At 39.6% G+C, this 13,465-nt stretch overlaps 2 protein-coding genes across 3 annotated transcripts in view; one reads left to right on the top strand and one right to left on the bottom strand.

Moving 5' to 3' along the window:
* Positions 1-4,040, top strand: part of SERINC5 (serine incorporator 5) — a 66,018-nt gene extending 61,978 nt beyond the window's left edge. The window contains exons 11-13 of one of the 2 annotated variants that reach the window (XR_007773528.1): positions 611-758; positions 1,094-1,295; positions 3,039-4,040. Coding sequence is in view for 1 of the 2 variants with exons in the window: in XM_050947045.1 (XP_050803002.1) it covers positions 611-758; positions 1,094-1,241 (296 nt within the window). In the remaining variant the exon portion in view is untranslated. Of the gene's footprint in view, positions 1-610; positions 759-1,093; positions 1,528-3,038 lie in introns of those variants that run through there. The other variant, XM_050947045.1, reaches the window with a different exon arrangement.
* The window catches only part of LOC127047924 (cardiomyopathy-associated protein 5-like), a 478,816-nt gene that overhangs the window by 235,198 nt on the left and 230,153 nt on the right, over positions 1-13,465 (bottom strand). The gene's annotated exons all lie outside the window — the stretch shown is intronic.

Here is a 13,465-nt window from a genome sequence, read left to right on the forward strand (position 1 = left end):
TATATATATATATATATATATATATATATATATATATATATATACACTTTCCCATTCCATCCTTATGTGGTTAATCTCTTTTCTTGCATTATATGAATTTAAAAAAAAGTGTGAAAGGGGAGTAGCTGCTCTTAACATACTTTCAAATGGGTATGTCCTGCTGTCACTGCCAGATTTGTGTGCTCAGCATTCTGTGCTCTTCTCTATTGAGCCTTTGCTCTCTGCCTGGGTGTAGGAACAACAACAACAAATGGAGTACCAATTGCTGCCCCCTCTGTCAGAAGACCCAGTGGTGTTGGGACTCTCACTTTGGTATCAGCAAGAGAGTATTGGACTGAGACCAATATAAAGTGAGGAAGCTCAGGATCCTATGATTAAGTTAAACACTGGAATTCATGACAGCACTTAAACATATGCTTAAATTCCATTCACTTCAATGCAACTTAAGGATGTGTCTGAAGTCAAGGGCATGCTCAAGTTTTTTGCTGGATAAGGATATTGAACTGAACTGGGCCTAAAATTGTTCATTTTAATTAGATCTCTAGGATGTAAACTCTACCACTGTTTCCATTTTTGTGTGAAACAACTTCTTGTTCCGTGTTTCGTACAGCTGACACCGAAGAGCATGTTGAAAAAAGCGGCGGTCAGACTGTAATTTATGATGAAAAGAGAGGCACAGTATACAGCTATGCCTACTTCCACTTCGTTTTCTTCTTGGCTTCTCTCTATGTGATGATGACAGTAACTCACTGGTTCCAGTAAGTAAACTTCAAGATGGAAAAATCTTAACATTCATGTAGTGTTACTGGACGGCTCTCAGTGTGGGAGTACAGTTGAAATACCCAAAACTGGAGCAGTTGCATCTTGCCTCCTGGTTGAGAGAGGGAGAGAATATGCAAGTCTGTCCTGGCTGTTACCTGAACAAGCTCCCAGTTTACAAAGAGCTGTTCACGTGTTCCCAGGTTCAAAATTAGGTTGCTTGAGGTCAGTAATTGTCTCAAAATGAGTAGAGGGAAACAAATCTGAAATAGGAACGATGAGTGTAACAGCTTACTGCATTTCTTGTCACCTTTTCCCTTCATCTCTTTAACAGTTATGAAAGTGCTGAGATTGAAAAATTCTTCCGTGGAACCTGGTCCACCTTCTGGATTAAGATGGTGTCATGTTGGGTGTGTGTCCTACTCTACCTGTGGACTCTTGTAGCACCTCTCTGCTGTCCAACCCGAGAATTCTCAGTGTGAGAATTCACAAGCGCTATTCTGTTACAAATACATCAGTCACTTTGTGATGGAGAAGTAAGTCTATCATCAGGTGTCTTCACATGCTGGTTAGTTTCCTCTGACAAGAGGTAACTATAGATCTGAAGAGTTCCTCTTTTTTTAACCCTTTTTTTAAACTATCTGAACAAAAATGGAGCTCCAAGTAACAAATCTATTCAAAGACAGTGTTGCAACGCTGATGCAGAAGGGTGGGGAAAATATGGGTAATGTTACATAAACTGGAATAAATAAAACAGTTGTAGAATAACTGACAATCTGATTTTATTGGCAATAAGAGCAAAATCAAACATAGTGCAGAGTGTATGTTTTCCTCCTGTGGGATGTCAGATACCTTGTAACAAAAAGAAATGTATTTGTTTTTATACTTTTCATTACTGATGCCATTTACAGCGATGATGATGATTCAAATTCAAACTATCCTTTTATACTGCACACAAGTCTTGATTTCTGTCTCCAGATAACTTTCTCCACAAATGCGCCTAAAGTACTACTTGAGTAGTAGAAAACGAGTAAGCATTTGACTGGGGTGGGAGTTGGGCAATGTATCTGCTCAAAGGTTTCTAAATATATTAAATTACTCAATATATTAAGTTATTACAAATATGGAATGATAGAGAAATGTACCAATGGCAATATAAATATTTATTATGTAAACCAAAAGGCACCTTTTAAATACAATTGATCATATGAAGCGCTAGGACATATATATCTGAAATATTCAGAGATGCTAAATATTGTATAAGGAAATGCTGTTAATATATAATCTGTCTTTTAAATTCAAATTTCTACAGATGCTAAATAGTTGTGTAATTTAGAAGAGACCCAATTATCAGCAAAATGTGAATGCTGCATGTATAGTTTAAACTATCCTAATGGAACTCTCAAGGGATTTGTTTTGCAAGCAGTAACTGAATGCAAACTGCCCAATCCATACAAGGATATTATGCAGGGTACATTCTTTATTAAAGAAAAATTACGTGTGCCACACCAACAAAGGAGATTTTTAACAAATACAGGGAAACATTGCTCAGCGTCTTTAACCTTAAAAGTGAGTGCTGAGCATTATTTTTGTCCTCAACACTTTTACCCACATTTAGAGGTTTCCCTCAGACTTCAACCTAAAATTTTCACTGCTAATTTGCTAATACTTTAAAGCTGGGATATGGCTAGGAAAGGAACTATGTACAATGGCATCACTTTATTCAATATGTCAGCTTCTTGGGTATTTAGAGTTGTGCACTTTTGGGGGGAAAATTATTTTTCTACTTCTTTACTCCAGCTAGCTATAATAGCACAGCAGTACTTTGAGAGTGTGAGCGAAATTCTGTTCTGGTGACACATCAACAACAGATTGGCCAGTTAATGTCCATGTGGAAAATCTTCCAAGCAAGTTAAATGATTTTTTAATATGAATGGAATAAACATGGTCAGGAGATTTCTGAGCCAATAAACATGAACGCTTCATTGCCACGATTAGTTAGTTTTCCTGGTTAGAACTACTCTTTAAATATATCAGTTATTCAGAAAGTAAATAAAAAAAACTAATATGAATCCTTCTGAATTTCAGTAGATTTGAAACTAACCTATTCATACCAGTTTGTCAAATTAAAATAAGAAAGAAAACTATCCACTTTGGTATGCTGTCTGTTGAACCACAAAAAGTTAGTGAGCTTTTACATCTCTGCTGGCCAGAAGAAGGGAATGGGTGAGAGGGGATGGATCACTTGATGTTACCTGTTCTGTTCATTCCCTCCGAAGCACCTGGCATTGGCCACCATTGGAAGACAGGATACTGGGCGAGATGGACCTTTGATCTGACCCGGTATGACGTTCCTATGTTCATCATCCTTTTACTTGGACCCTTTCTTTAAGCTGCAAGAATTCAATTCCTAATGTGTTAAAAGAAAAAAACCCACACAATCCTGATGCAAATAGATGGTCTGTTAACACATTATCATGCCTTCATTGTTCTGTATTGCAGTAATTATGGTAGTTCTATTACTGCCATATTACTATGATAGATTTGTTCTGTTAATGCTATCTCTAGTACTTCTAACATGCATATCACTGGCATCTGTGCACTGAGGGGTGAGATGGAGAATTCTGGTTCCTGACTTTAGCAGGAGTTAGATGCAGATTTTTATACCCAGGGTATAGGTACCCTCTTTCGTCAGCTTATTGTTTGACTTTCCTGTTCTCCCAGGTCATTTCCCAAACAACCCTTACAAAAAGCTAGCTTCCAGTATTGCATTTTAACAACTCAGTAAAACAGTTTGCTTAATGCTAAGAACCATCATTGAAATAAAGAGCAGAAATAAACCTTTCCGCTATGCTACTGGGGGAAGGAAGTGGGTGCTCCTGAGCCCCCTAAAGATCTCTCAGGTAAAAGGTTTCTGGGCTTTCTCCTTGGAGCCAGAGCGGCAGGAAGCGACTGTCTCATTCTGGGGTCTGAGTTGAACTGATATGGCTCTGCAAGAGTTGAATTACTCCCAAACCCTGCACATCCTCCTTCTCACGCAAACTCTGCAGAGTTTGCAAAATCCTATAAACTTTATGCTACTAACCCCACTGTTCCCAGGGGCTTAGATATCCATCAGAATCCCCTCTGTTGAAAACTGATGTGTGGGTTTCTTTGGTATGACCACAAATCTTTCCACATTCTCTCTCACTCACACCCCAACACCACTTCAGCTTAAATAAGTTTTTTGCTATTACGTTATGAAGGTGAACAAATAGTTTTCTGGGTTTTGATTGATTGATTATGCTGAGTGAAATTCCCTAATCTTCAAATATCTGTAAGTGTAGTATTGAGGTGTCATATACATCTATGGTATGAAAAACAAGTGGATTAAAATACTAATGTTTTTGAGATTGTTATGGCTTAACTCCTTCAGGTATCTTTTAAAATGTGTATTGGCCAAGGCATCCACTAATAGCGACTCTATGCATAGGCAATATCTCTATACAAATAAAATCCCTATGTACATACTGCATGCTCATTTTAGTTCAGTGTATATAGGGCATTAACTATTTTGCACGGAGGAAATGATGGTCGCATAAGGAAAGAAGAGGCACCAATCCTTCCTCCTCCTCCAGCACTTGCTTCCCTGAGTTCACCACCCAGGCCCATCTCACAAAGTACATGTGCACAGGGTTTGCAGAATTTGGGTAGGATGCAGAGGGAGCAGTGGAGGATGACTCTACACTGCATTATCCCACTCCAAACTAACATTTTGTGAGCCATGTTACCAGGAGAAGGCCCAGAGAGAAACTTGCGGGGGTTGTCCCTTTATACAGATGTCTAAGATCCATTTGGGTCACTCAACATCTGTGCAGATGGAAGCTGTGCCTGTTTCCCCCGGCTGGAGAAGATGACATCTCCTTGAGTGTAGGCCCGTGGAGTTCCCTCAGTGATACATTCCTTCCTGCAGGCCAGGAGAATATTAGGGTCCTTTCTGTAGTTTAAAAAAAAAAACTTTACTGTGAACTTCCTGTTGACAGCTATTTGTGTGGTTCCTAAAGTCACATGTCAGAGTCTGTCACAATTCCGGATATCCAGCTCATTGGTCATTATCTGCTCAGGTGAACATGCATTTTTAGAAGTGCCTATTATACATACCTCTGCCATAAATAATAATTCAGTTGTGACTGAAACTGGAAGAACTGAACTGAGCCTATGATTCAATGGTGTTGCCTCATACGTCACCTCTGACCTTAAGATGCGCTAATACTTACTGTGCATATGAAAGACTCCTGGTTTTTTGAATCTATACTTGTCAAACATCTGTTGTAGGATTCTGATGCAGGCTACTGCTCTGCAGTGATCAGGAATAAGAGATGCTCTGGAAAGACTTTTTAAAGGATGGAATGAGAGGTCTCTAGTGTCTAATGCTTCAGTGTTATAAAATGCTTGTCATTAGTCATGTATTAGGACAATAGCTAAATAAATAAGAGCAGAACTTTCTCCCCATGCATTTATTGTGTAAGCTAGATAACCATACCCACTTAATCTTGCTTGACATCTGGTAGACACCCAGTGCTCTCTTTTGCCCTGGCACGTGCCTTGTATATATCTTTGTTCTTTTGACTTATTGTGGAACTTAAATGGGTTGTGTTAGTCTCCCTTTTAAAATTTGCAAGAATCTTGAAAGCTACCTACTTTCACAAGGAGCTTCTCCACCTCTGAGAATGGGGAGCATATTACTGTTAATGGGCAAAACCCATTCTTCCTTTGTTCCTCCTTCCAGAAGTCCATTCCAGTTTAATTTGTATTTAAATTAAAAGGCTGGCTCAAGTCTTATTTCAAGAAGGCCTCTTGTATTGGAGGAAACATGGTTTTGCTTTGCAGTAAGCTTGTGTTGTTTTGTTGAGGTTTCCCTCTACTTCAAATACTACACTGGATCTGAATAATTTTTTTTCTTCCTTCCTGGTGTATTGATTGGAAATAAAGTGCTGCTGGGGACTAAACTTTTGCATAATGGTGCTAATGCTTTCCTGAGCGGAACGATCTGTCACAGTTTCAGAGTTCGCAATGCTGCTTGAGCCTGCAGCAAACTTCCATTCCTTTGTGTCAGTAATGACCATGAAAACAATTGTGGGAGCCCAAATTCACTCCAATTAGAAGCCAAGGTGACTTTGGAGAGAGCAAGCCTCCGAACCCAAATACCTGGATTAGCAAATGAGGCCAGAAACACTTATAAGGACCAAGTGAAAGGCAAATGGACTTGTCTGTGCTCCATTTCCCACAGTGTGATAGTTCCTCAAAGTATTCAGGCTCCATGAGCAGGTGGATGCCAGGAAATGTAAATGTAAATTGTGCTCACATTTGAAAGGACCACACCATTTTATATGCTAAGCTTTGAACTCTTTAAATCACTTTAGGCTTCAATAATTTCAATTGAAATTTGGATTGGCTTTTTAAAAATATTAAGTCAATTACGTACCCATTTAATTTTGTTAAAGGTTTACTGTGGTGGTCTGGATTTTCACGTATACCCATCAAGGAACTAAAACAGTGGAGAGCGATTAAGATGAATCACTCCGGTTGCAGACACCTCCGGAGAGGTACCAACCCCTAGGGATGTTTGCATGCACTGGTTCAAACTGGGTTCCCAGAGAACAACAGACACAGGGCTTTTGGCATAAAAAAATCTGAGTTTAAATTGACACAGGGCCTTTCTAATCCAGAAAACAAAGACTGCCCAATCCTCGCAGAAAGGTTGGAGAAATCTTGTCTTAATAGGACCCCAATAAGACTACTGGTGACCTCTGGAAAGTTGTTAGCATGTGTATAGGAGTGTTTATTGTTTTTGTATGTTTTCTCTGTAATGCTTTTACCCTAAGAATAAATGTGCTTTGCTTTGTGAAGGATGGCTGATAACACTGTTGTAGCCCTTGTAGAAAGGTTAACTGGTCAGATCTGCTGGGGAAATCAGTATGATACAGAGGGAAGAACTCCAAACCTAACTTCCCAGTCTGGATGGAAAGTGACATCATTGTCCATGGAAGGTGACAGTTGGAAGTTTGAGACTCTAAGCTGGTGCCCTTGAGGAAGACTAGGGGTGGGGAGGAGCATTTAACTCTGAAACTGTGACAGATCGCTCCGATCAGGAAAGCATTAGCACCATTATGCAAAAGTTTAGTCCCCAGCACCACTTTATTTCCAATCAATGCACCAGGAGAATGTAGGCAATCAGAATGTAATTACCCTGCTTCTAACTTGGCACGGACACCAGGGCTACCAGAATATTTCAAAAACTGACTGGAAGCTTTAATCAGATTGGTAACAAAACAGTCCACTCACTTTCCTAATTATTTCTAACACTCTAAGCTATTTGGTTTTTCTCCAAAACAGGATTGTAGAACAAATTATTGGGAGACCTTGTATGCATCTATCATATGGTAAACTAGCAAAGTTATCAAAAACTGAGGCTTGATAGTGCTTACAATGTCCTCACATTAGTCTTAATTTTTGGTCTCCAGAAATATTTGCCTCTCTTCCTCAGTCTGTGGATTCTTGTTTTAAGTTTCTTAATTTGTACCTGGTGATCTCTTTTCTCTTTGGGACTTGAAAGCGAAATGGGGATCAGTTCTAGTATTCAAAACAGCAGACCCACCTACTTTTTGCCTCCATGCTAAAACTATCTTTGATCTCTGTAAAGCAGAATCTAGCCCTTGTGCTCCTGAAGGAGGAACATGAATCATGAATGCAGTGGAATTTTATTCTCTTAATATTCCGGTTTTTAAAGTATTGTGTAAACATTATCTACACTGGTGCTTCACTTGCCTCTGTAAAAGGGAATGCTAGGGACCATACATTTTAAAGGCCTTTACTTCTTTTTTTTATATTTCTGACTCCCAACCTTCCAATCCCTTGTTAATATGCATTATTGTATTTCCCGCATCTGAAATGGAAATGCCCAGAAATGAGGCATATCTCTATGTCACAGGTATGTCTGTTGGAACCAGAACCCTTGGTTTGGATTAGTGAGGACTGTCATGATTCAATCTCTAACATGGGAGGAGGCTTTCTAGCTTAGAAGTAGATCTTAAACCCACTAACCTTACTAATAGTTACGGTTTTTAATGTGACTTAAAGCTGTTCCACATGTCAGTGTATTATAAAACACATAGTTTGAAGTTATTTCAAACATATTGACTTATTTCCTCAAGTTGTTTTTTCCTGCTCTAACTGCTGTAGATTATAAGCCATTTGCACAAATCTCTTAACAACTGCTGTTGTGAGTCTTGAAATCTTTTCAGCATTTTAACAAGGCTTTAGAAGTTCTGATAAGTTAGAGCTGGGGGGGTGCAGACCTGTAGTTGTATGTTTGCCAAAGAATTCTCAATCTGAAGCCTAGACAAATTTTGGAAAAATGATAAGGAAATCACGTAATGTTACTCATACCTTAATTTTATTTTTCTCCTAATGAAATCTATCCAGATGCATAGATGCTACTGGGCAGTATTTGTGAGCCTGGTGTGAAGAAAATTAATTTGTTAGAGATACTTTCAGCTTGAGCCTCATACCAAAATTTAGAATATAAAACTCCAGAAAATATTTACAGGAAATGTAATAAGGTCCATTGTACTGCTTTAGTTAGCACAAATTAAAGTTTAATTTTCCATGCCATTTCCAAAACTGGGATATAAAATATCCAAAACTTAAGCATTCTAAAATGTTTTTTAAAAAATGTTTAGTCTTTTTTTAAAAGTTCTTTTTAATAATATTTCAAATAAGCTTTTTTATCTCTTGGTGTACTTTTTAAAAAAAAATTTGTATTCCAATAACATGGATGTTTGCTAGTTTAAGCTTATTTAACTATTTGTGAATATTATGATCTGTAGCAACTTTAAGACTGTTTTGAAGTTTGAGCTGTTAATAATTTCAGAATTTAAAAACAATTTCTTAATTGTAAAATCAGCTGTAAACAGTTTTGTCTTTTTAAAGCATGTTAATGGGTTTTCAAGAAACATTTTTTGTATGTTGAGTGTAAGCTGTTATACTTTTAATGCTTATTAGACCAATAAAGTTCTGCCTGTTTGAAATTACAATGAATTGTTTTATATGTACAAAGCTTTTTAGAAATCTAACGGCGTAATTTAATAAAGTTTGTATTTAGTTCTTTGGCAGATACATATTTAGGGCATAACTGGCTGAGGAGAATTTCATTTTTATTAAAAGCTTTTTTTGTGTTTGGGAATTTCTGAAGTCTGTCCTGCAGTAATGTATGGACTTCATACCTATTGCCAGTTGTATAAGCTGGTCTGTTTATCTGTTAGACATGTGAGATTCACTCCTGTTCCACCAGAATATGATCTGATAGTCATGACAGATTTGTCAGTGGAATCTGGTCAAATGAATGACGATGAGATTGCAATGCCCTTCTTTTGACAGTGTTTTTAGCTTATGCATGCGTGGGAAGTAGGTGCTGATATAATCATTTTAAAGATGGGTAGGCGGAAGCAGAGTGAGTCACTTAACCCAAGACTGTACAACAAACCAATGATAAAACTGAACCTAGAAAACAGAGTTCTACTTCACTGTTCTATCCAGACTGCCATATTCCTAGGTCTAAAGGCTACCTCTAAAACTGAGAAGAAACCACGTTGCTCACTATTTTTAGTAACATTTTCTGGTCTGAACAGTTTTTGTACTAACAACTATATTGACTATATAGAAACATTTAAAACCGTAGTGGGATGTCAGCATGAGAGAGTTGTGCTTCTTTAACTCACTTCTTTAAACTGCTATAGCTACAACCATATACCAACACTGTCAATATTCTAAGATTTCTTCTGTTTTTGTAGTGTGTTCTGATTGCCTTTTCTGGGCCCTATTATTCACCCATTCATCCTCTGCCTGGCTACTTGGCAGAACATTTTTCATGACTGAGTAGATCCTGTGAGTCAGTGATGGGACAAGCTGAGCAGGTGAGTGCTTCCAAAGGAGAATGTGAAAAGAACAGGTCTGTAGCAGGATCTTTAGTAAGGGAAGAGTTTTGATTTGCAGATCCAGGACATAATCCTGCCCTGGCCTAGATCATCCTTGAAAGTGGCCCCTGTGCAAGAGGAACCTTTCTGGCTAGCAGAGAGCGTGGTGAAGGCTCTACACCATCCCCCACTCCAGTTTCAGTTCAGTCCCTGGTCTGCCTCCTATGCCAGGAATTGGGAGTGCACTGCACTATTGATATTCTCTGTTCTCCAGGAACCAGAGGGATCCATGGGAAGCAGAGAATAAGGCAGAGCACTAGGCTACTCTAATTTAGGCCCTTCCCAGCCTGCCTCCAGAGTGTGGTGAGCGCACACAGGGTGAATGCCTCAAGCATAGGAATAGAGTAACAATCAGTCTTTGGGGTCTCGAGGCTGTGGCAGCACAGCTTTCTTGAACGTGGGGTGCCTGTAGATGTCCAGGTTTAGCCTAGCTTACTAATTTTTCCTGACTGAACATTTCTAGCCATCTTCATTGCAATCAGAGCTTTAAAAATAGAACTCCCTAATGTTCAATTTGTCATACTAGCTTTTCCTACAGTTGGCCTTCTGGTCCCATGAAGCCAATGGCCACGGCTCCTTCAATTCTAGGGCAGGCTCCTAAGTATTTTGTAGGGGAAATGCTGCTGGGTCTGCCCTGGTGGTGACATGGCTGCTGTGAGATCCAACTCAGATCTTCTCATTCTGACTCTGATGCTACTTCTGAGGCCTTGTTGAAGTCACATAATCTCTTGGTCTCGTTTCTATCTGTAAAATGGGGCTATATCAACTTTTCTTGTGGGCTGCTGGGATGGTCTTTGCTGTCTTGTTTCCCCAAGCCATTCCACCTAAACTGTTCTTCCTTTCTAATTTGTCTTCTGTACTCTTTCTAATTGCATTTGATGGCAGAGGGAAGCAACTGCTGACTTCAGAACATGAAGCCTTGCTGAAGAAAATAATACAATTCTGTTAACTCCTGTTTAGTGCTAGCCAACTGAATGCTTTCCACCTCTGCTCCAGTCACTTACTTCTGTTTGAGCATGTCCTACCAGCACGCTGCCCCTGGGTCCCTGTCGCATACTTGTATGGACCTACTGGGTGTCATTACTGCCGGGTCAACAATGAGTCTAAATAGAGCTGCTGGCTCTTGTACTGAAGCTGTTCCTGTAGTACAGATCAAAGGGAATGGTAACACTTAACCCCTAGAATATTTATACCAAGGAGGAATGTAATTTTTCCAGGCCATCAAAGGCAGAATTTTGCTGTTGCAGCTGTATAGCCACCAAGAAATGTGTTGCATTGCATATAACCCAGCTTGCAGCCCGGCACAACAACTAAGCACATTTTCCTCATTTGATCCTCATGTTACTGAAGACAGCCCTGAGGGCTAAATTATGGACATAATCCCTTCCTAGTCCCCTGCTATGTTTACACTAAACATTATGTTGACCTAACTTACATTGGCATACAACCACTGCAGTTATTAAATTGTGCGTGCACACACACTTGGCTCCTTGTGTCAGCAGTGTGTTCTCACCACGAGCGCTTGTGTCGATTTTATTGTCAGTGTGGGGCCATGTGGGATGGCTCCTGCAGACCAGCAACGGTTGATATAAGCAACACGTGTCTACACTGACCCTGTCTTGACCTAGTTACATCGACCATGACACTATGCCAATCAGGGAGGTGGGGTTATTAAATCGGCACAGAGAGCCACTTGGGTCAACGGGAGCCAAATTTAAGTGAAAACGCTTCCAGAGCTAAGTGGACGCAAGGCAGCTAATGTCCACCTAACCCTGTAGTGTAGACCAGGCCTCAGTGTCTGTGATTAGCTTGGGAAAGAAGTGCCAAACTGCATGCTAGGGTGCTGTGTAACAAGTTCCCTTCTGACTCTACTGTTGCATCAGCAGAATTTTTTGCTCTGATTGCCAGGAAAAATAACACTCCCCCGTGGCATGAACATGCTGATTAAATGTTCCCATTCCCATTGAGCTGTACTACACTAACAGCTGCAATACAAAGTCTCTGAAGCTGCTTTTAATTTAGTATGTATTCATTAAGAAAAATACTACTTTTGGTTTTGCTTGTCTGTGCAAACATGGCAATAATCTGGAAACTATGGAACTGTAACAGTGGAGAGGTGATTATTAGTACCCTTAATTACTGGTCAGTGTTGGGACCCATATTTCCAGCTACAAACACTCCCTGCCCCCTTTTCCATTTTGCAAGAGACAAGACCCTGCACTAGATGGAATTTCCCTAAGCAGCATATTTCAAATTTCCCCTGAATTCATGTAACCAAGAGTTCTTCCTTACTTCCCATTTTCAAACCGAACAACATGTGGTATCAGTTGTGAGAAATGTCTTTAATTTTCAGCTGTTTTCCTCTTGGGGAAAATCTGGAAAAACTAAACACTTTCTGCAAAGTCATATTTTCGTGACAGATGCCTGCACCATAGTTAATACCATGACTGAACAGCGGGGGGTCCAGTCAAGCACAGCTAGAAACTTTTAACTAAAGCTTTGACAAAATGTTAATGCAAACAGATCTAGCTGCTGTAACAGAGTAGCTGGTGAAAACACTAATGGCAGCCCCAAGTATTAAAAAACCTTGAGTCAGACCTCAAAATCGTGATTGGCTTAAATCATGAGGTATTTAAAAAAATACATATGGATTTTATTTGCCTTGTTTCTGAGCCTTTAGGATGTACTCCAATCACATTTTCAAAGTTTGTCTCTACAACTATGAGTTATGGCACTTACGAGGGTTATAGTGGATCACAAATTGTATTTGAGTCAACAAGGTGATGCAGTTGCAAAGGAGGCTAATATGCTGTAGAATTTTAACAAGTGTCACATGTAAGACACAGGAGATAGTTGTCCCGCTTTACTTGGCACTGGTGAGGCATCAGCTGGAGTAGTGTATCCGTTTGGGTGCCACACTTTAGGAAAGATGAGAACAAATTAAAGGGAGTCCATAGGGCAGCAACAAAAATGATAAAAGGTTTAGGAAAGCTGATCTCTGAGGAAAGGTTAAAATAATCTGGGCATGTTCAGTCTTTAGTAAAGACTGAGGAGGGACCTGATAGCAGTTTTCTAATATGTTATGGTCTGTAGCAAAGAGTGGTGATCAGTTGTTCTCTATGTGCACTGAAGGTAGGACAAGAAACAATGTGCTTAATCTGCAGCAAGGGAGATTTAGGTTAGATATCAGGAGAAACTTAAGGCTAGTTAAGCAGTGAAGTAGGTTACCAAAGGAGGCTGTAGAATCCCTGTCATTAATAGTCTCTTAGAACAGGTTAAACACCTGTCAGGGGTGGTCTAGGTATACTTGGTCCTGCCTCAGCAGAGGAGAGGGGGCTGCTAGATAACCTCTCAAGGTCCCTTCCTGCCCTACATTTCTATGAGGGCTAGAAACTTACCATCTCTAAATGAAAGCTGAGATTCTCATGGAATCTCTTGACTCCTGGAGCTTCAAGAAAAGCACAAACTATCATGAGACTCGGGAACATCGTGAGTTGGCAACACTTTGAAACTCAAGGGTTATGATGACTACCTCTTGACATTTTAAACTTAAATACAAAACCAAGTAGCCAGCCATGTTTGAGATGTGTGAAAAAGTTTGGCATTTGGGACTGTGGTGGCTTAGCTGGAGGAACTTACAGAAATATTAGGGAAGAAGGGCCAAACTTCTACTGTTTCCTCTGCAAAAGTTA

Source organism: Gopherus flavomarginatus, chromosome 3 (genome assembly GCF_025201925.1).
Source record: "Gopherus flavomarginatus isolate rGopFla2 chromosome 3, rGopFla2.mat.asm, whole genome shotgun sequence".
Lineage (NCBI taxonomy): Eukaryota > Metazoa > Chordata > Testudines > Testudinidae > Gopherus > Gopherus flavomarginatus.